At 50.6% G+C, this 21,824-nt stretch overlaps 1 protein-coding gene across 19 annotated transcripts in view; it reads left to right on the top strand.

The window, feature by feature from the left end:
* SNTG2 (syntrophin gamma 2) overlaps nucleotides 1-21,824 on the top strand; it is a 221,886-nt gene that overhangs the window by 95,128 nt on the left and 104,934 nt on the right. For 13 of the 19 annotated variants that reach the window (XR_014234716.1, XR_014234717.1, XR_014234718.1 and 10 more), the window contains exons 3-7: nucleotides 799-855; nucleotides 943-1,000; nucleotides 10,595-10,638; nucleotides 10,751-10,792; nucleotides 20,715-20,802. Coding sequence is in view for 11 of the 19 variants with exons in the window: in XM_082356518.1 (XP_082212644.1) it covers nucleotides 799-855; nucleotides 943-1,000; nucleotides 10,595-10,638; nucleotides 10,751-10,792; nucleotides 20,715-20,802 (289 nt within the window). In the remaining 8 variants the exon portion in view is untranslated. Of the gene's footprint in view, nucleotides 1-798; nucleotides 856-942; nucleotides 1,001-10,594; nucleotides 10,639-10,750; nucleotides 10,793-20,714; nucleotides 20,803-21,824 lie in introns of those variants that run through there. The other 6 variants (XM_082356512.1, XM_082356510.1, XM_082356511.1 and 3 more) reach the window with 4 other exon arrangements.

Raw genomic sequence — 21,824 nt, 5'->3', positions numbered from 1 at the left:
TTAGAGTCATTGAGTCTAAAAGCGCTTATATTTTCCCTTAATAATCACAGCAACGCATGTCTCTGTTTTATTCCGATAGTACCTTTTGGAGGTAAACACACTTCCTACACCCCTTCATCTAACCCCAGGCCGCCCTATTCACGCCCTCTCAGCCTCACAACTAACAAATAGGCAGTTGAGACCAAAATAAAATACGTTACATGATTGAGCATGTAAGAGATGGAGACCCTGACCAGCCCGTCAGCCCACAGGGGCAGCATGGATCTTGGCTTCTCATCAGCAGCGACACCTTTAAACAAGGTCAGGACGTGAGATAATCGATTGTTCACGAGTTAACGTTGATTACTTAACAGGTGGACTAAAAACGATTGAACTATACAGAGAAGTGTGGTGCAAAGGGAGCCCGTTTGGGGATTAGTGGAAAGACAGATTTTAGAAACAGAGCTGAGTGTGTGCTCTGCGGCCTCACTGTCTGTTACCTGGGGAACCAGGGCCGGTTTTTCCCTCAGGGGCCTCAATTCCTCAGACAAAATGGGGGTAAGATGACCCCAGCTTTGCAGGAATTTTGTGTAAAGAATGCACCTAATAGGGTCTGTTTTTATCAGTATCTTTGTTTCCATGTAATACTGCAGATTGGAGATTTGAAGTGGTGCCATCACTGTAGTAATTAAGCAACGTCCCTTTGGAAGTATAAACAGTCACTAAAGTTTTAATTAAGAAGTTATGTATACATTTTGCATTCACTTTCTGATCGTGCATTTTAACCTAAACTGGGTCTGTTCTCTAAATTTTTTAAAGCACAGAACTGTTACGCTTCGCAGACAGCGCGTGGGCGGCTTGGGCCTGAGCGTCAAGGTATGAGCGCACTGGCTTTTCCTCGACACGCTTTTCCTCAAAGGCCCCGCGCTGATCTCAACTGCGCCCCTGCTTCCTGTCTTCCAGGGCGGCGTGGAACACGGAGTCCCGGTCGTCATATCAAAGATATTCAAAGACCACGCAGGTAAAAGCCGCTGAGTGACTGTGAGCATGGCAGCAGTTTGGAAGACAGTGCATTATCTTAAAGGAGAAGATAGCAGCTGTGTGTGTTGCTTGGTTATCTGCCTGCCGTCTTATTTTGTAGCTGTCCGCTCTCCCATCCCTGGTGCCATGCGGCCCTTTTTCGTTTCCCCTGATCCCGTGAGCCCTTAAGAGAGATACTGACTCGCAGCGTGGTGTCAAGTCATCCCCAGGAGACACGGACACGGCAGTGGTTTGAGCTCTGGTTTCTCAGGAAAGACGAAGCACGGGGGGATGCAGTGTGCCCAGCGCCGGTGGTGACGAGGTGTCTCGTGTCACATGGCATCACAGCCGCGAGCGGGAGGCCTCCGCGGCGCTGGCGGTAGCTCGTGAATCGCCGACACAGTGAAGCGATGGCTCTGGGAGCAGATCAGTGTGTGCAGAAGTGAGGGTGGGGACGGGATTCCTTCTTGTAATGGGCAAGTGGAATGTTGTACAAGCCAAGTGCAACAGTTGTACAATCAAGCACTGCAGTTGTGGAATCGAAAAGCTTGCAGGAGCTCAGAGGTCCCTGCGTTTGGAGTGAGGGTCTACGGGGAGAATGAGTCAATTCGTCACTGAACTTGGAGTGTTTAGTCATTTCTGCGAGGCCGTAGCCATCTGGCTGGCTGATTAATACCTGAAGGAAGGATTGCTCAAATCCGCTTCTGCTCCTATAATCCTTGTGAACATTCTCAGTTCTTTTTCATAAGTAAAGTTTTAAATTTGTGGATATGAATATAAGTTTCAGAGAAGAAAGGGAATAAGATTAAAATCAGAAAAGGATTTCATGCTCAGTTCAGGAAGAGCATCTACCTTCTCTGCCGAGGAGGACGCGCACGGCAACGGGTGACAAGCTGCACCTTCCCCGGGGGCTGCGGGGCACACTGGGCTCCCGGCCGCCTCAGCAGAGTCCAGTCGTGCGGATACGACTGTCTCTTCTGAAACGGAGACTCTGCTCTGCAGCGTCTGGGACGCATCTCGAGCAGCTCAGACCCAGCGAGTCCCCAGACCAGGTCTTCATCGCCCCCTGCGTCTCCTGGCCCCTTGCCTCCATCACCAGCAGGCCCTCCCCCTCCCTCTGGGATCCTCGCCATCCGCTGTGGCCAGAGTTAAGGTGTTTCCCACCGATGTCTTCCTTTCTTCACCGTGGGCTGCTTCTACACCCGAAACTCTTGCATTAAATGCTCAGTGAGCTGTGAGCTTTCAGGGACCCGGGCTTGGTGTAACTTAGTTCGTATGTTCAGGGTCTGGCTCAGGACGTGTGTCTTACAGGCAGGGAGCCCCTTGACTGAGCTGCTGCACATGTCGGTGTCAGGAGGGACCGTAGTGTGCGGGAGCCTGGGCTCCGGGAAGCTGGGCCACACACGGGAGGCGGGCGCACACGGCACTGGTAACCTGATAACCGTCACTCCAACCAGCAACCCAGCGAGTCAGGGTTTCTCCTGGGAGGCGAAGCGCTCAGGGGAGGTGACGGGAACTGGGGTCCCTACTGCTCCTGCGGGGGCAGCACCCTGCTTCGATCCCCTCCCTGAGGAGGGCAGGTGCCCAGTCGTCCCAGGAGGACAGTCCAGAGGTGGAGAGTTTCCCTCCAGCGCTCACCGTGGGGACCAGCGAGGTCGGCGGCCTGCCGTCCACCTGGCGTTGCGTCTAGGAGTCAGGCGGCCGTGGACCGTTAGAGCAGAGCGGAGCGTAACCCGTTTATTCAGTCATTTATCCACAGACGAACCTGGCCACCTTCAGCAGCCACCGTGCCGAGATTAGACTCTGGTCTGGGCATTCGGGGCGAACGCTGCCCGTTTTCTCCCACGTGTCCCGTGGGAGAAAACAGGCGGTAAAGGAACAGATCACAGTACACGTTCAGACAGTGCCAGCTGCTGTGAGGAAGATTAATCAGTGTTGGGGTGTGCAGAGGGATGGATAGAGAATCGCTACTTTTATAGGGCGCTCGGTGGGAATCCCTCTGTGGGCGACAGTTAAGCAAATATTTGAATCACCCAGAGTAAGGGGTGAGCAGACCGTGACGTGGCATCCTGGCGCCGGAGGGGAGGAAGGGTGACAGCTCGGTGCAGGGACGGGCGGGCTCGCTCAGAGGCAGGAAAGCCAGCGGGGCAGGGCGGCTGAGGCGGAGGCGAGGGGGGCGCGAGATGCGGGCGGAGCTGCAGCGGGTCCTCGGGCCTCGTGGGCCTGGGGCAGGACTTGGATTTTCTTTAGGAGGGAGAGGGGTCGTTTGAGGACTTCCCAAAGCAGGGTCATAAGATAGGTCTTATGTTAAAGAATCACCGGGGCTGCTGTTAGGAGAGTACGTTGCAGAGTCCGGGGCGAGTTAGGGCACCAGCAGAGAACTGGCCTTGGAGTCTTGGAGTCTTGAAGGAAAAGCCCCGTGAGGTCCTTGCCCAGCTGTGGCTTCACGCTCCTTGTTGCAGGGTCGCGTCTGGGTCAGGTCGTGGGGTCCCCCTCGCTGAGGGCAGGGAGGCCCCCCATCTTGGCCAGGGAGCCGCGCGTCGTTCCTGGGTCCTCAGGCGTCACAGAGGCTCTCAGATGGCCTTGTGACCGTCCACCCAGAGACTCTGCTGGAGAAGCAGGTGATGGTCTCGTCTTATCCCTGTGAGAGCTCGGCGCCCTGGCTGGGCTCTGGCCAAAGGCTCCGCCCGTCCAGGCCCTGCTGGTGGTCTGGGGTCCTGCTGTTTCCGGAGGATTCCAAGGGGCACAGAGCTTGTTGCTGGGTTCTGTGTGAGGTCCGGGCCAGCCGCTGGGCCTGCTGTTTCCGGAGGATTCCAAGGGGCACAGAGCTTGTTGCTGGGTTCTGTGTGAGGTCCGGCTCAGCCGCTGGGCCTGCTGTTTCCGGAGGATTCCAAGGGGCACAGAGCTTGTTGCTGGGTTCTGTGTGAGGTCCGGCTCAGCCGCTGGGCCTGCTGTTTCCGGAGGATTCCAAGGGGCACAGAGCTTGTTGCTGGGTTCTGTATGAGGCCTGTCCGTTCTCAGGGGTGCGTCCTGCACACCTGCACTCCCGCTCCTGCGAGGGGCTGAGCGCACCTGCCCAGGCCCAGCTGCTCCAGGGACAGACGTCCTCGTCCACCAGGGTGTCCCGCCATGTACCCAGCAGGGCCCGTCACCAGGAATGCTATTAAAACCCCAGAACCACCAGGGGCCGTAGGATTTAATGCCAGTCTAGAAAGGTCGCTGCCTAGGTTTTGTGTGAGTGTGGCGCCCATAGTGAGGACGCAGACTCATGGCCTCTGTCCACACGCTTTGAGCTTAATTCCTCTGTGTGGCTCTTCCGTCCCCTTGCCCAGAAATCTCCCCTGACCCTCTGCTGCTTACACGTTAAGTGCTCAGGCTGGACATCTGAGCCCTTCTCCGTGTTACTGGTGATTCTGCAAACCCAGACGTGAGCCCTGCCCCCGTGTGAGGCCCAGCACCCCGGTGCCCCTCCCAGCCCCCGCCTTCATGCCCACAGGGAGCTCTGCTTCCCACACACCTGACCCCCACCGCGAGGCTGCACGCGTGCTCTGTGATGAATGCACGACGGGCACACACACACGTGCACACGTACACGCGCACTCACATAGGTGTGAGGTATCTTGAGTCAGACACACATCTTCTTAATAACATTTTATGCTTCTGGAAAGCAAAAGCAGTGTTGGGCCGTTCTCCAATCCTCCTTTGAATCGTTGGTCACAGCGGCTTGCTGTTAGTAATTACCGCTTTGTACTTTATAAAAATAAGCAAGAGTGAGGAGTTTTTCTACAATTGAATGAAATTTAAATATATTATTTCTAATACTGCAAAAACTTAGAGACCCAAAACAAACTGTGTATAGCAAATAAACGCTGAAGAGAAACATGGATGACAAAGAGGCTTAGAGCTAGAAATTGTCATCTTAACAGCAATTTCTTACATTGGAATAATGCTGCGTGACGTGGGAAGGACTTCCATTTTCTTTTTTTTTTTTAACTTTTATTTTATATTGGAGTCTAGTTGATTAACAATGTTGTGTTAGTTTCAGGTATACAACAAAGTGATTCAGTTATACATATACATGCATCTCTTCTTTTTCAAATTCTTTTCGTTTTCATCAGGTCTTCATGACTGGACAAGGCAGGTGTGGCTGGCTTTTCACACTCACAGGTCAGGGAACAGAGAAACGGTGGTTCGCCCAGTCTCACTCTGCCAGGAAAGGGAGGCTTAGTTATAAACCAGATTTTTCTGTCTCTGAATCCCGTTCTTCCTCCATACCGTGTCATCACATTATGTACTAGTAAAATCCGTTCACAGCCGAGGTTTAATTCAGTTATTGTCATAATGTTTCAGTAAGGATTTCGACAGGCAGGCCTGCACCCTGTGACAGGTTTGGTGCTTGTATTCAGGAGACAGATGAGACAATTAGAATATATCCAGAAAATTGAAATTAAAAAGTAGGGAGGGGGGAAGTTTGTCCCATTAGGAGGGTAAAAAGAATTAGGGTCCTTTAGCCTTTTTTAAGGGGAACAGTCATCGTTACCTGCAGCTGGATGGTGGGGTCATAGGGACGTTTCTGTAACAGCTGAGTGTGGATGGAAATGGGGCGGCTGTGTCCCTCGTGGAGACACTGCACGTTTGCACAGCATGACCGCTACTATCGTCCAAACACAGGTATCACCCCAGGGCGAGGGGACCAAGCCCGTGCCCAGGAGCTGCACGCTCACCCCGACAGGCACAGGGCCGGCGGGGGTAACCTAAGTGCAGGGGACCTCCGCCTTTTGAAGCCACGGCCTCGAGATCCGTCGAAACGGGACTCCTCACACTTGCTGAGCCAACTTCAGGGGGACGTCGGAGCTTCCTGGGGTGTGAGGTCCCCTGAGACGCCCACTTTTTATTTTTCTCTAGAATATTGACCTGTATTTGGTGTCTTACAGCCGTGAAATGCCGCCGTTATACAAGATTTGTGATTAACTTCTTTTCACATCTATGACATTTCATTAATTTGATTTTGCTGAATTCAGTGGAAGGCTTTATCTTCCCCTTTATCCTTGCATCCCTCTGGTTCCCTCTCCTCCGTCTACACGTCAGCCCCTCATCTGTGTTAATCCTGAGGCCACGTGGCACCCTTCCCCTCCGTCTACACATCAGCCCCTCATCTGTGTCAATTCTGAGGTCACGTGGCACCCCTCCCCTCCGTCTACACGTCAGCCCCTCATCTGCGTTAATTCTCAGGACATGTGGCACCCCTCCCCTCTGTCTACACGTCAGCCCCTCATCTGTGTTAATTCTGAGGCCACGTGGCACCCCTCCCCACTGCATAGTCTGAATACGTGGTCCAGGCTTAGGGAAGCAGAGGTTGCAGAGCCCGGGCGACCTTTTCAGAGAATGCGACTGTCTCACTGACTGTCCCACTGGTGTCTGGGGCTCAGACAGCAGGCCTTTGCCTCTGTCCGTGTTAACTGTGTGGCCCCCGACCCCAGCAGCAGGGCCTGCTGTTGCCCCATCTCATTTGTGTGCTGCAAAGGACACGGCTTTGGAAACATTAAGATCTGACACAAATATTCGGGCCAGTGTGTCTCACCAATAGTTGCTAACTTCTTTCTAGAGTCTGTTAATATTTAACAGAGCCCTAGTTTAGACGGTGTAGCCTGGATCCGACTGAATTTGTGTAGAAGTAGAGAGACAGTCCTCTCACCTCAGGAAGAGATTGTGGAGCCGGATTTGGAATTTTTAGGTCAGGCTTTCCTGACCCTGCTTCCTAGAACAAACCAGAATCTGCTCCTTTTGCCTCAGGAGCTGGATATATAGGGTGAAGGGAGGCCCTTCCCACACCCTGGATCCAGATGGAAGTGCAGCTCCTTGAGTGAAGAATATTTCAGCATTCTTTCTCCTTCATTGTTAATGAATCAATGAAAAATGTGCTTTTAAAGCTATCAGAATAAGTAGAACTTGGAACAGACAATAAATATTGACTTTGTAGCTGAATGAGGAATGTTGGAACCTGGACGAGACATACTAGATATGTCAGAATCTTGGAAGGATGCATGTTAAATGTTGCAGGTTTAATTTAAATTCCACGTGAGAAGAGCCTTCGTCTTTGGTAGCTGATTGCTAAGCGTGAAATGCAGCAGAGAATTTGGCTGCCAGGTTGCCAGCGTGTTCTTACTGCTGAAGGATCACTTGATGTTAAGATCAGAGGGAGGCAGGTTGGCAGCAAAGAATCCAGTTGCTATGGCTACAGGAGGTGTCTGAGAGGCTCTCCGTACAAGTCCTTTCTGTCCTGGACCCACTTTGTCATTGCTCCTTGAATCCTCCTAATACCATCCACTGTGTCAGCTTCCACAGTTGAGGGCCATCCTGGAAGATGGAAGTACTTTTTAATTTTAATTTACAAGATACTTAGAAATGGCTGAAATATCTTGAATTACTTAAAGAATTTAACTACCCCCATTATCAATAACACATAACCTCCCAGGGCCGCTTGGAAGATGGGAAGAGAAACCTTGTTAGCACTTCCATGGACCAACATTTAATCCGCACTGTCCTGTGAGGTAATAGGATAATCTCCCTGTGCAGGGGGGCAACGGAAGGTTGGAGAGGTCTAGGGATGGAACCAGGGCAGAATTTGGAAGTGAATCCTGTGCCCCTGAGTCTGGTTCTGAGGCAGAGTAAGCGGCTGGCCCCTCAGGGTCTCTCCAGGGTGGGGTCAGCCCCGTGCCTCTTCCCACTGACCGCTCGGTGGTGATGACGTCCACACGTGTTGGGTTCTGGGGCTTCAAGGACTCAGTGCTTGTAAAGGATGATGAAGAGGGTTTTAGTCATTATTAATCCAGATGTTCAGTGCACGTAAGACTTTTTAAGAAGTGTTATCATTTTCTAATACTACCCAGAAGTTTATGTGAATGAATATTTAACAGGCGTCTGAATTTTACAAAGACTAATTAATTTGCAAAAAGAATAGTTTCCGTTATAACACAATTGTATTGCAAACAATGACTAAATTTACACAGTCTCACATAACACTATAGTAATAGCGATTAATTTGACTTGAAAAGGCAAGTATAACAGAAATAGAAAATATCTCATTGTAGCTAGTTTGCATGTTTGAATATTTATGTGGGTTAAAATACATTGCACTGTATTTCCATTTTACATCCTGATGTAATGGCAAGATTACCACAGAAATCAACTAGAGCCACTTTTCAGCTGAAATCCCCAAACCTAGCTTAATCTCACCAAAGAGTTTATTTAGGAACATTAATTAAAATTTTAAATTAAAATCAAACTTCCATGGTTTTATTTTATCGTCCATTTTACCACTTTTTAATTTGTTTCTTTAGGACTAAAAGTGTCCAACAAAGAGAAAACATTTCAAAGATTTAACTGGGAAGTCTTTTTAATTAGCTTTGCTTTAACGACAGAGACAGAGAGACAGACAAGAGACAGAGACAGAGACAGGCAGAGAGAGACAGAGAGACAGAGACAGACAGAGACAGAGAGACAGACAAGAGACAGAGAGAGACAGAAAGGCAGAGAGAGACAGAGACACAGAGACATAGAGAGGCAGAGACAGAGAGAGACAGAGGCAGAGACAGAGACAGAGTGACAGAGGCAGAGAGAGACAGAAAGACACAGAGACAGAGGCAGAGAGAGGCAGAGGCAGAGATGGGGATTCTGAAAGGGCCCCCCTGTGGGGGAGTGTAGATCTCACCTAGTGGGTGACGGAGGTTTTCTGGGCAAAGGCTCAGTGTAAATGAGAACTTTATTAGTTACCTAAAACCATACCATTAAATTCATTAATATAAAGACTGTACTTTATTTTCAATGAAATTTAATACTAGTTAATGACTAGAACTAATATTAACAATTGACATTAAATATTTACCTGGAATTTAAAGAATTCCAGTGTTAATAACTCATTATTTGGTTTCCAATATTTAACCAATGACTTATAAATGAAAACAAATCTTGAGGAAGGCAAAAAAACCTGTGAAAATGTGTTTTCTGCAGGTCTCAGCCTGTCTCTAACCTGTGCTGCGGCTGGACCAGCCCTTGTGGCTCTCATTATGGTCGTACGATGCCTTCAGCAGTAGCCATGAGGGGGCTGAAAAAATAAAAGTTCGTTGCTGACAGGACCTGGAAATCACACAGCACCCCTGGGTCGCACAGCGAGATGCAGGCTGCCGGCAGAGTGCACGAGGCCCGGGGTCCTGCTTTCACTGGGGTCGAGGCCGGGGCCTAGGGTTTCCCGGGATCGCCCTTTATTGGGGAATTTAAACATAAAGGTGGGAACTTACAGCACAGGAAGAGAAAACACAAGGGGCCAAGTGGTCAGTTACTGAAATCAACCAAGGTCTCTGAAGTGCGGGGTCCTCGTTGCGGCGCAGGGGCCGGGGCCCTGGCTCTGACTGGTGTGTGGCCTGCAGACTCGTCGAGGGGAGCAGAGCTGAAGTCGGGCACTTGTGTTACAAAGGAGAAAAAACAGCTGTCAGGGTTTACACTGCAAAATGCTTTACGTTTGGTGCGAATTCTTTCAGTCTTATTATTGAAAGGAGTCATCTCTCTGCCTCTGTGAAAATAGAAAAGTGAAGTGGAATAATGCTGTAGAGATTATACTCAAACTTTACAATACAAAGGTTTTCTTTCCTTTTCCCTTTAATATTCTGGGCACATTTTCTTTAATTAAAGCAGTCTATGTAAATGTGTTCCCAAGAAAGGGGAAAATGCTGAGTGGCTTCTGGGATTCCTATTTTATTGTCTGTGTCGACTTAATGAAAAACGGGGATCAGACTTTCCACACATGTAATGAAATCCTTCATTAGGAGGAAGTGACATTTGTGCTTCTTATTGAACAAGGCTCTGCGTTTACAAAGTAACTCTCTTAATGTGCTTAAAATTAGCTGAATGTTTAGCTTCAGGGGCCGGGCGAGGGGGGCGCTGGGGTTGTGCTGTTGGCGTTTCCCCACACCGTGTACACACGTGCACGCGCGCACACACACACACACACGTGCTCACGTTCTCACGCATCACACATGCGAGCGTGTGCACACACACATGCACACGTTCACCCACAGAGACTCCTGCATGCACACACATCCACACACATCCATCCATACACACATCCTTGCACATACCACACACATGCACACGTGCACACACACATACCCACACTCACATATGCACACGTTCACCCACAGAGACTCCTGCATGCACACACATCCACACACATGCACACATGTGCACACATACCCACACTCACATGCACGTGTGCACACACATACCGCACTCACATGCACACGTGTGCACACACATACCCACACTCACATGTACACGTGTGTGCACACATACCCACACTCACAATGCACACGTGTGTGCACACATACCCACACTCAACACACACGTGTGTGCACACAATGCACACGTGTGCACACATACCCACACTCACACTGCACACGTGTGCACACACTCACACTCACACTCACATCTGCACACACACAATGCCAGTGCTGCAGACTCTAACCCTAAAGCACTGCCAGGAGGGGCACGATGTCTCTGAACCTCTCTTAACACTGTTGCCCCTTTTGCGACCCTGCAGCCCACCAGACAGGGATGTTATTCGTAGGGGACGCCCTCCTCCAGGTCAGTATCTTAAACTTCAGTCCTTAGCTCTGTTGCATGTTAGTTCATGTTAGTTTTGAATTGAGACTCATCAATTATTATCCTCAAAATTCTTAATTTGTCATTCTTTCAGGTTAATGGCATTAATGTAGAAAATGCAACCCACGAAGAAGTGGTAAGTGTTTGATATTTTACGGTTTTTGTTCTTTTTATTAGATAGCCTCTTATTCTCATTATTTTTTTCTCTGAAAGTTCATTTCACGAGTGTATTCATAGACACAGAGCTTTAGAAAAGCTTAGAAAGTTTAGGAAGTCGTGTTTCGAAGGGGCCTCTGTGCCACGTCCCTTCACAATCCACACGTCATGGGTCCTCTCCGATGCTGTAAAAGGTAGATTTGGTGGCTGCTATTTTAAAGATGAGAGGGTTGAAATTCAGGGAGTGGGGACCCCGCCCGGTGACCCGAGTGGAGCCTGTGAGGGTCCGCACACCGGCCCCCTCTGGCTTTGTGTGCTCGTCGCCTTGGAGGACGTCTCGGGACGCTCACCTCTGGTGTGTGTCCGGGATGCTGGCCCGTGGACATGGGGGTCACAGGCTCCGCCCCAGCACCCCTTTGCAGACATGAACCTTGCCCAAGGTCAAGTCAGGCTCCAACACAGCATATTAGTAGGTCGTTAACTAGGTGAAGAATTACTTTAACTTGCTCCAGGCACAGAGGAAAGATTTGCAGGTGGGACGACATGTTTCTTGGTCTCAAGGGACTTGTAGTTTTAGGTTTAGGTTCAAATGGATGACGTGCTCTCATCTATTTACTTCCTAAACTTAACATTTGGGTTAGTTTTCAATCTCTGCAAAAGTTTGCTTTCTTAATGTGAGAAAATACATAGTAATTCAAAAAGAGACAGTGTACACCTAGGTAACTTTATCCCAGCCCAGGGAAAGTAAAAAGCATTCATCTGAAAAGAAAGACTTTTAATTTAAGTAAATGATGTGTAAAGCTTATAAATGGAGCTGTTCCAATACTTGACTGATACAAATATACTTTTTGGACCAAATTATCAAATTACAAGTCTACAGTCTTATGTGACACAAAAGCCATGATTGGAGCACTGCTAATGACATACAATCTCAGCTTTTCAGACTTATGAAGTTCATAAAAATATTAAATTTGTAAAAGACCTCATAAATCACAGTTTCACACCGTGAAACTCATTTTTCAGAGTAAATTCTGGATTCACTTAATCCTAAAAGAAAAAAAGTCAGTTCTGCTCCACACAAAAGATCCACAAAATGAGCCTCATACTGTATATTGTCTCCTGCTTTGGAAAAGTTGTACTGCTTTCGGGCGACAAAAATGTGTTTATTTCCCTCTTTTTAATACACCGTGTGTCCTTATCCACATCAACATGTAATATCGTAGCCGACGTGGCAGAGAGTAAACTTTCCATAATTTTATTGGGCAAATTCTGAGACATCTCACTATTCAGAGAGGAAGGAAAAATGATGTTTGGAAATCACTCAGTCTCACCTGTGTGCAGAGGTTAGTGATGCCTGGGGGGAAGGTGACGCGGGGGCAGCTGGTCCCCCTGTGGGACCCCCAGGCCCTCACGTATGGCAGGAGACCTGGCAGCAGAGTCCCCACAGCAGAACCCAGACCGCTGTCCAGTGAGAGTCAGCGCAGGGTCAGTGCTCCGTCCTGAAGGGTCTCAGAACGAGAAACATTACGGAACTTCATTTTTATGCAACATGCTCAGAATTTTTTTTAAAAATCTCAAATGTTAAATTAACTTCGAGTCCAGAATGGCAGGCCAGGGTTTTAAGTCCCATGAAAACCATTGATTACAAACTGCCCTAACTGATAGAACGTCACAGACTTGTGTTCTGAGGCCTCCTTTTCGGGTCGAAATGAGTCCTTTTTATACACGTTTTATTCATGCACAGCAGCTTGGCTGTCACTAAGGTCTCAGGACAGAGTCTGAGTTCTGGTGATTCTGAACTCGAGAGCCCTTAGAAATAAAGTCTTCACTTGTGTTTAAGAAATGGTAGACATGGAACCTTCCAGGCCACTGTTCCAAGCGGCAGCCAGGCCGTCACCCCCCAGAACCCCCGCTCACGGCACCTCGTGGGCCGTCACTCGGCAGCTGCAGCTGCGTTTGGTGGAAGGCGTCCTGAGGGAGCTGAGGCCGGTCGCCGGTTTCTCCAGGTCGCTTGGCAAGTACGGGTGGCCCCTCCTTCCCCTGAGTACCGCAGCACCCGGCAGGCGTCAGCAAGGCCTCTGCCCTCAAGGATGAGCCTGCTCTCGGGCCCTGGGCCGTCCGGGCTTCCTCCTCCCCACGGCAGCCGACTGACTCCCGGCCCCCCACCTCCTCACATCTTCCCTCCTTGGGCGATGGTCACCTTCTCTCAGTCTCTGCTCACATGAGAAACTGTCCCGAACACAGGAGGTTAAGGCAGCCCTTCCGTCTTGTTGGAAGGAGCCTAAGTGCTATGGAAAGAAACAGGCTGAAATAAGTAGGTTAGGTAGAGGGAAGATCGATGGATAGAAGGTAGGTAGATAGACAGGTAGACCGATAGATAGACAGATAGCTGATAGAACAGGGGTGGATGGGTGAATGGATAGAAGAATAGACATAGAGATAACCGACCAACAGTATTTTCTCGTGCATGAGTTGGAAAAGTGTTCAGAGACGTGATTCTCAACCCCGCTGTGCACGAGAATCACCTGCCACCCGCAGAGGTTTCAGCAGGTGGCTTTGGTTCAGCATCACTCTTCCCTAATTCCCGGGCCTCGAAACTAGCAGGGTTCAAAGTCATTGGAATGGGCATCTACACTCCCAGGAAAGTCACCGGTGTGCTTTGTGGGGCTTCGTTGGTGCAGTAGCACCGGGGGCAGGGGAGTCTGGCTCTTGTTCACGTGCTCACTTCCTCCCCGGGGGCCCGGTCCAGGCCGGCCTTGTATAAACTGCTGCCCTTGGTAGCAGAGATGCACGTGTCCAGCCCCTATGGCCTTGGGAGACAGAGGACACTCAGACTCTGACGGACGGGACTCTGTGTTGTAGCGTTGACCACGGTCGAGCATCCAGACCCTACCTGAGCCCAGTAACCAGGTAGGAGCTTTTCCACGAGGAGAGCAAACACAAAGGGATGTGTGTGATTATCCCGCTCGCCTCCTCCGGACGCCGCCTAGAAACCCCATCTGCCACGGACACTTGCGGCGCCTGGGGTCTTCGGGCGGCGGGCCCGGGTGGCAGGGCGCCTGCCCGGGGCAGCGTGGATATAGTGCAGAGGTGTCTCCGTGTCTGTGGCACGACGGACCGTGGGTGCGTGGGAAGAGCAGCGTGTCCAGCCGTGGGCCGCGCCCCCATCGGGATCCAAGCCAACCGCCCGCGAGCCTTGCCGTCTTGGCAGCAGGGGCGCTCCTGCGGCAACTCGTTCTCACGTCACAGGTGCCAGGCCCAGCCCCCGTCTGTCTCTGGGGCCACTTCCCGCTCTGGCACTCCGCGTCTTCACAGACTCTCTAGGGGGTGGCCTCGTGTCCCCCCAAGTTGAATACACACAATGTCACGATGCAGCTGACCAGCCGGGGGCCGCGAGGGCTGGTGAGATGCTGGGGGCGGGGTGACAGAAAGACGGACGCCCGGCCTGGCCCGGATGCAGGTCAGGGTCCACTACTGCCGCCGCTTCTGCTGGCGTTTGCTGACAGCCAGAACCTCCAGGAAAGGGAAGCGTTGGCTGTGTCTGTGGTTGTAACCCAGGTACCAGGAACGTGTTCCGTTTGTTCTGGGAAGGAGAACGCATCTGGAGCCATGGTTGTCGTTGTAGTTCTGTGTGTTTATACTTACAATAAGGTACGGTTGTTACTGGCAATTCACGTGCTTTCTGCCGGGGCCAAGTACCTACGCTGGCTGGCGGAGGGGGCCGCATCTTCCTGGTCTTCCATGCAGCACGGCTGTGGTTTCCTGTCTGACCCCAGAGAAGCAGTTCTGGGGGTTCCCACTTGACCCTTCTTGCCTGATAGGCCTGAGTCAGGAAACTAGCCTGGAGATTCTACCAGTTAGGGAATATGTCTGTGCAACCCTCTCTTCAGGGAAGGGAAAGAGAACCACAGGATGTGTTAGGGACAGATGTGAGGTGGGTCCAAGGCGAAGGACACCGGTCACCTGGCCGACCTCAGCATCCTGTTCTGACTCGTGGACCAGGGCAGGTGTTGGGTGTCCAGGCGCCAGCGCAGACCCGGCGTCTGGAAGCGTTGCTCTCACAGAGCTGTCACTGGTTCCGCACGTCCGTGTATAGAGGATGGGGGGATATTTGCAGAGAAAATGTTTGGCAGTCTTTCTTCAAATGGACTTAGACTCTCCTTTATTCAAGGGATGGTGAGACTATGAATCAGCTCGGTTCTCAGCACTGATGGAGAATCTACGGCTCTGTGTAGTGATAACAGGTCAGGTCTCTGCCAGCCTGGTGGAGACATTTATCACTTGCGCAGATCAATTACAGCTGGAATATATTCCTCATCTATTGATATTTCAGTCCTCAGGGCTCCACGATCAATCAGTCAACACCACACCCTCAGCCCTCCTGCCCATCACGGGAACCAGACCACCTGTGCTGGTGGTTACCTGCCGCTGCCTCTGTGGCTCTGCCGTCCAGGGTCCTGTTGTCTCTTTCAGATTCAGGAAACCAGTGTCAGTGGAAGCATAGCCGGTTACCACTTCCAGGTCTGAAGCAGTCCTCTGGCTCCTGTAAATAGGCTTCATGTGAATACAAACATGGGGTTCAAATATTGAAAGAATCCTGGCAAAGCGAAGAATACACGCTAAAATTATATATAATATATAAAATGTAAAAAATATATATTAAGAATGAATAAAAGCATATGTTAAGTTTAGTTTGTCTAATAATGTAGTGTGTTCAGGCAGAAGTGAGTGAATTCATTTTCCAAAGGAGAGAACAGTGTGGCTCTGTCTCTGTTCAGGTAAAAGGTGTTTCCCGACTCCTGGGAGGACTCGCTCCTGCCCTCAGACCAGGGCGGCAGTCCTCCGGGCCCGGAAGAATGCGGAGGGTGCAGTCCAGGCGAGAGGGCTCACGGGTCGTTCGATGAGGGGGTGAAGTCGCTCACTCGCCTGAAGCAGTTCTCTCCAGAACCGCACAGGAGTGAGTGCCTTGAGCTCCCTTGCCAGCCAGCAGGACGGGCACCTCGGCCGTCAGACACTAGGCAGCTCACCTCCCCGTGGCGCTCGGGCTGTGAGTGGGGTCGACGCTGGCTGCGGGGACCTCAGCTCCATGAACTGCTGTGCTTTGTCTCAGGAAACCTTCCTGCTCACTGTGGCTGTAAGTACGGACGCTGAAATCATTTACAGCAAAACAGCCTCTATGTTCAGAGTGTCCTGATTGTACAAATGAAGCATTTGAAAATTCATATAGCAAAGAGGCAAAACACTGTTGAGAAGACACTGAGCTGCATGCGGTTCTCCATGCCAAGCAGCTGGGAGGATCCCTGGGTTCTCACCACAGGCACTGCCACCTGCCGCTGGGGGCAGAGGGTGTGTTCAGGGTGATGGCCGGGCCCCTGTGCGTCTGCAGAGAAGGGCCCGGACGCAGATGGGCAGGCGGGGGAGGCCTGATGAGCCTCGGGGCCCACGTCAAAGGGCCTGTTCCCGGGAACCTGTCCGTGAGTGCAGAGTGGACCAGCCCAGGGGTCGCTGGTCACCGTCAGGTAGAAGGACACTCAGACGGGGGTGAAGGTGCGTGTGCAGCCAGGGCTCTGGGGGCGGATCTGGGTATTTAGTGCAATAAAGAGGTGGTGAGGGCATCGGCACCATGAGGGCCGGGAGGGCGGAAGTTACCGGCAGGCGGTAGGTCTCGGTGGGACCAGAGAATACGTCCGTGGAGCTGGAGGCGAGAAGGGCAGGCACAGGTGTCGGGGCTTGGCGCGGAGCGTGGAGGCAGCGGTCCAGACGTCGACAGTGGTGGTGTTAGTGAGGGGGAGTCGGGGGGGGGACCCAACCCTGCAGGTGACGGCCAAGGGGCCAGCGGGCCAGCGGGTGCGAGTGTGTGTGTGTGTGTGTGTGTGTGTGTGTGTGTGTGATGGGGTGTGAGCCTCTGTGCGTGTGTGTGTGTGTGAGCCTATGTGTTTGTGTGTGAGTGTGTGTGAGCCTATGTGTTTGTATGTGAGTGTGTGAGCCTAGGTGTTTGTATGTGAGTGTATGTGTGTGTGTGTGAGCCTATGTGTTTGTGTGTGTGTGAGCCTATGTATTTGTATGTGAGTGTGTGTGTGAGCCTATGTGTTTGTATGTATGTGTGTGTGAGCCTATGTATTTGTATGTGAGTGTGTGTGTGAAACTCTGTATTTGTATGTTTGTGTGTGTGATATCCTATGTATTTGTATGTGTGTGTGGTGTGTGAGCCTCTGTATTTGTATGTGAGTGTGTGTGTGTGTGAACCTCTGTATGTATGTGTGTGTGATCCTATGTATTTGTATGTGAGTGTGTGTGAGCCTCTGTATTTGTATGTGTGTGTGTGTGAGCCTATGTGTTTGTATGTGATTGTGTGTGTGTGTGTGTGATCCTGTGTATTTGTATGTGAGTGTGTGTGAGCCTCTGTATTTGTATGTGTGTGTGTGTGAGCCTATGTGTTTGTATGTGATTGTGTGTGTGTGTGTGAGCCTGTGTATTTGTATGTGAGGGAGTGTGAGGGGGTGTGAGCCTATGCATATTTGTCCCACATAAAACCCACATTCTCTCGAAAGCACGTGGAACATTCACAGCAATTGTTCAGGCCACAAAGGAAGCCAAGAATAAGCATAATATAGGTTATGTCCTCTAAGCAAAATGAAAACTGCTTTTAAAAATTTTCCACATATCTGGAAACTATAAAAATAGTTATACTTGTGTAAAAAGAAAAGCTAAAGGAAAAGATACAGACATGAACAATGTTGAGACACTTCATATAGAAATTATGGGAAACAACTACGTAATGCTTAGGGGAAGATTAACAGTTTTTAAGTATGTTCATTAGAAAGCAAGGAGGTAAACAAAAAAGCGCCATTTTTTACCTCAAAAGTTTGAAGAAAGAGCAACAGAGTGACCCACAAGGGTAAAGAAGGAAATAATAAAGATGAAGGTGCACATTTTTAAAGAATCTCAAAATGTAGAGGACAAGCAAAAGAGACATTCAAAATACCGAAAGTTTATCCCAAGTTTGCTCGTGTAGTAATACAGGACAGAGAAGCTCTGAAAAGAATTCTAGAAATGTTAGTGAAGGTGCATGTGGGGCTAGTGATGCAGGGGGTTGTGACCCTCTCAGCAGAGACATGCGGGTGGAGGATGGAGGGGGATTCGTCCCTGGACATTCGTGAAGTGCAGCCCACCACCCGTGTGAAGGAGCAGGACGGGTCTATGTGCTGACGTGGGGTGAACTACAGATTCGATTTTAGGCAAAGAGAGTGATTCGTCTAATGGGCATGGTTCCATTGACGTGAAAACAGGGCCAAAGAAGTGGACAGACAGTACACGTGGTGTAGTGTGCTTTCCTGCATGTGCCTCTTTGTTCCCACGTGGTCATGTACCTACACGTGTGGGCACAGGGCCAAAAGGCACACAAATTGTGAATTCTGCTAGATGTCACCGAAGTGCCCTCAAGAGAGAAGGCGTTCTCGCAAATGCGTAGACGATCTCTGGAAGGACACACAAGATACACCAGTAGCCGTGTGTCTGAGGTGTCCATCCAGGGCTCTGGCATGTGAAAGACACCCATCCTTTCGTCGTGTATCTGTTTGTTACTTCCTATTCTAAAATATCCAGTCATCATATTTCAGTTACAACATTTTAAAGCTGCGCTGGTTCCTCAGTCATAACCATATGGGATGATTTCTTCACTCCCTGGAAGGCGTCCCAGGTGAGGCAACTTTGGAGACTCCCTGGAGAAACTCCTCTGAGGCCGCAAGGCTGCCAGCCCCTGTCCCGGACCGAGTGTCTGTGCCCCAGATTCACAGGTTGGAGCAGTAGCCCCCGGGTGATGACGTCAGGCGGAGGAGCCTTTCGGAGGAGAATCCAGGGAGATGAAGTCATGAGGGTGGGGCCCCGTCCAGTAGGATTAGCATCCGTGTAAGGGGGGGACGCCAGAGCTCGCTCTGTGCCCTGTGAGGACACAGCGAGAAGGTGGCCGTCTGCAGCTAGGATGAGGGCCCTCACCAGAGCCCTGACCCGGCTGGCACCCTGACCGCGGGCTCTGCCTCAGAACCGTGGCAGAGAGTGTCTGTCGTCCAAGCCCCAGCCTGTGGCTTTTTGTTGTGGCAGCTCAAGTAGTTTACCTGAGACACCCAGCAGTTTAAATGGTTCGAGCGGCATTTTAAAAGCTTGGGGAAGATTCATACGAGAGTTGAATCCTTCCTAAAAAAGAAATATGTCTGACTCACTGGTAAAACTTGGCGGCCCAGCAGGTGAGTCAGAGGTGGGAAATCGGAACCTGCACCTACTTTGTCAGAGCAGAGCAGATGTGCCCGGTGACGGGGACGCAGGCAGGAAGGTGCCGGAATTGCTGGTCTTAAATAGATGCAAAAGCAAGTCCGTGTCTCTCTGAGGCGGAGCAGGGGCCCCGCCATCCAGAGCCGAGCGTGGAGTCAGGCTCCTTCCCGACACCCGTCAGTCCAAAGGTCGTGGTCTGAGGGGCAGACATAGCTTTGAGGTCATTCGTTGAATTTGGAGGCATTAATGGTCAGTAGTCAAAATATTTTTTTGCAGACAACACATACATACTTTGAACTAAGTTGAAAAAAAAGAAACTGGTGATGAAGTAAAACCTTTGCCTTGTCCAAGCATTTCAGAGTCTGGAAGCATCAAGGCAAGGTAGACACTTGGGATTTGAAAAATAATAATACGTTGAAGTTAAGCCCACTCTTTAATCAAAGGTGCACCTGCCTCATGCTCTACTGTTGTTTCCGGATAAAATTAACTTGTCCAAAGTGATGTTTCTTCAAGGGCCTGGGGAACAACGCTGAAGGACTGAGCCGTGTAAATATGTGAGCGAGTCTTTTGGGGGCTAATTAGCCTTTATTAGATAGATTTTAATGCTTTAAACTCCATTTTATCTCCAGGAAGACTTGTAAAGTTGTTAAATATATGCTCACTTATTGAGGTAGGGGTGCGTGTGTGTGCGTGTGCGTGTGCACACGTGGGCAGACCCACATAACAGAAGCAGCGGGAGAACTTGACCGCAGAGAGGGGCACACATCTCAGGCTCGTGCTGTCCAGGTGACACCTGGTCTTGAATTTAAAGCTCCATGAGCCCCCAGGACGAGGCAGCGGGTTTCACGGGCCGAGGCAAAGGGGAGGAGCTCCGGCTCGGGGGACACGGAGAACGTCCCCGGGGTGACGGGAAAGGCGTTTCTGTGGCTCTCCAGGCAGAAGCAGGTCGTCCGCAGGGGCGTGTTCAGGGGAGGGCCGGGGCCGCGTGGAAGCATCGCACGCGTTCCCGATGGGACGCTGGGGGCGCGCACATGTACAGCTTCTTACTCCGGGCTTTGGCTAATGTGTGTGAATCACGTTTGCTTAAACGAGGCAAACGTTGAGCGTTAAAAGCTGACCCTAGAGCTAAAGGAATGAGCTCTTTGGGTTACAGGGGAAGGGCCTGAACCGTGGGGATGGTGGCACTGCCGCCGAGAAGGGCGAAGTGATGCCCGTTGATTTCTCCAAAACTAAAATGTCGTTTAAACTTCGAAGCTCATATTTTCGGTTTGCAGTGTCCAGTTAACCAGCTGGTGTGTGTCGCCAGCATCTGAAATTTGTCCTTTGCGCTCCACGCGGGTTTCTCACATGACTTGAGTTTCCGGGATGGTGTGGGTAGAGTGTGCAGGGAGCCCCGCCTCAAACCTCTGCTGACGTGTGAACATGTGTGTAGCTGAGGCGCCAGAGTCCTGTACCTGGGCACATACAGCCATCCTTTTGTTATGGCAGGTAAGGCTCGCAAGACTTTCAGAGTTTCAAAGGTAATCACGAACACTGAATTCTCGGGAGACAGGCGAGACGTGTAGGGATTTATTTCTATTTCTGTGCTGGTCGCTTTGTGATGGTAAAGTAACTGCCTTTTGTCACATTGACAGGTGCATCTTTTGAGAAATGCTGGCGATGAATTGACCGTCACTGTCGAGTATCTCAGGGAAGCGCCATCATTTCTGAAGCTCCCATTAGGTAAGGGGGAGGGGAGAAGTTCAAGGGTGCCAAGCAGCACATTGTTTATCCAAACAATATGTCACTGGCAGGAGTGTAGATCGTTTCCTGATCTCATATTCCGAGAGAGGAAAGACGCGGAGAGCGCCTCAGCATTGCATGTTCCGAAGACGTCCTACCCTTCAATCCATCCATAGACTTTTTTTCTTTTTAATTTATTTTTATTTATGGCTGTGTTGGGTCTTCGTTTCTGTGCAAGGGCTTTCTCTAGTTGTGGCAAGAGGGGGCCACTCTTCATCGTGGTGCGCGGGCCTCTCACTATCGCGGCCTCTCTTGTTGCGGAGCACAGGCTCCAGACGCGCAGGCTCAGTAATTGTGGCTCACGGGCCCAGTTGCTCTGCGGCATGTGGGATCTTCCCAGACCAGGGCTCGAACCCGTGTCCCCTGCATTGGCAGACAGATTCTCAACCACTGCGCCACCAGGGAAGCCCTGTCCACAGACTTTTTAAAAGAGGGCGTCCCCAGACGGCCCTTTGTCAATGAATTAACTAAGTTGCCTTCCTCAGATCTCCTCACTGTGACTGTATTTACCTACACACGCACATGCACACATCTAGGAACAAAGTTTATATTTAAGATATCTATGTTGACATGAGAAATATTTAATGTAAAAGAGGAAAGAACAGTAAATCTGCACCGTGATGTGTCACCGTCGCCCATGTTTTCCTGCAGAGCTCGTAATTCTCTACTATACCTGATGTGATCCAGCAGGGAAGTGAATCAAAACAGGTATTATGACTGATTCTACTCAGGCGCATGGCTTTACAGAATTTATAAAGTTACCGTCCTTCCTTGATGTAGCGGCAGGGCCTCTGTTGGGTGCTGACCTTGGAACCAGAGGGGCTGTGGGCTGAGGTCGGGCCCAGGGGCTGCAGCTCTGCTGGCGGCTCAGCGCCGTCCAGGCTCACGGGGACGCGGGGCCCCCTCCCCCCGCAGCAGCCCCTCTCTTCTCTTTTCCCTTCTTTCTCCGGCTTTTTCTCTCA

The sequence above is a fragment of the Balaenoptera borealis genome, assembly GCF_965194805.1.
Source record: "Balaenoptera borealis genome assembly, chromosome: 15".
In the NCBI taxonomy this organism is placed as follows: Eukaryota; Metazoa; Chordata; class Mammalia; order Artiodactyla; family Balaenopteridae; genus Balaenoptera; species Balaenoptera borealis.
This window is presented reverse-complemented; position numbering and strand designations above follow the sequence as displayed.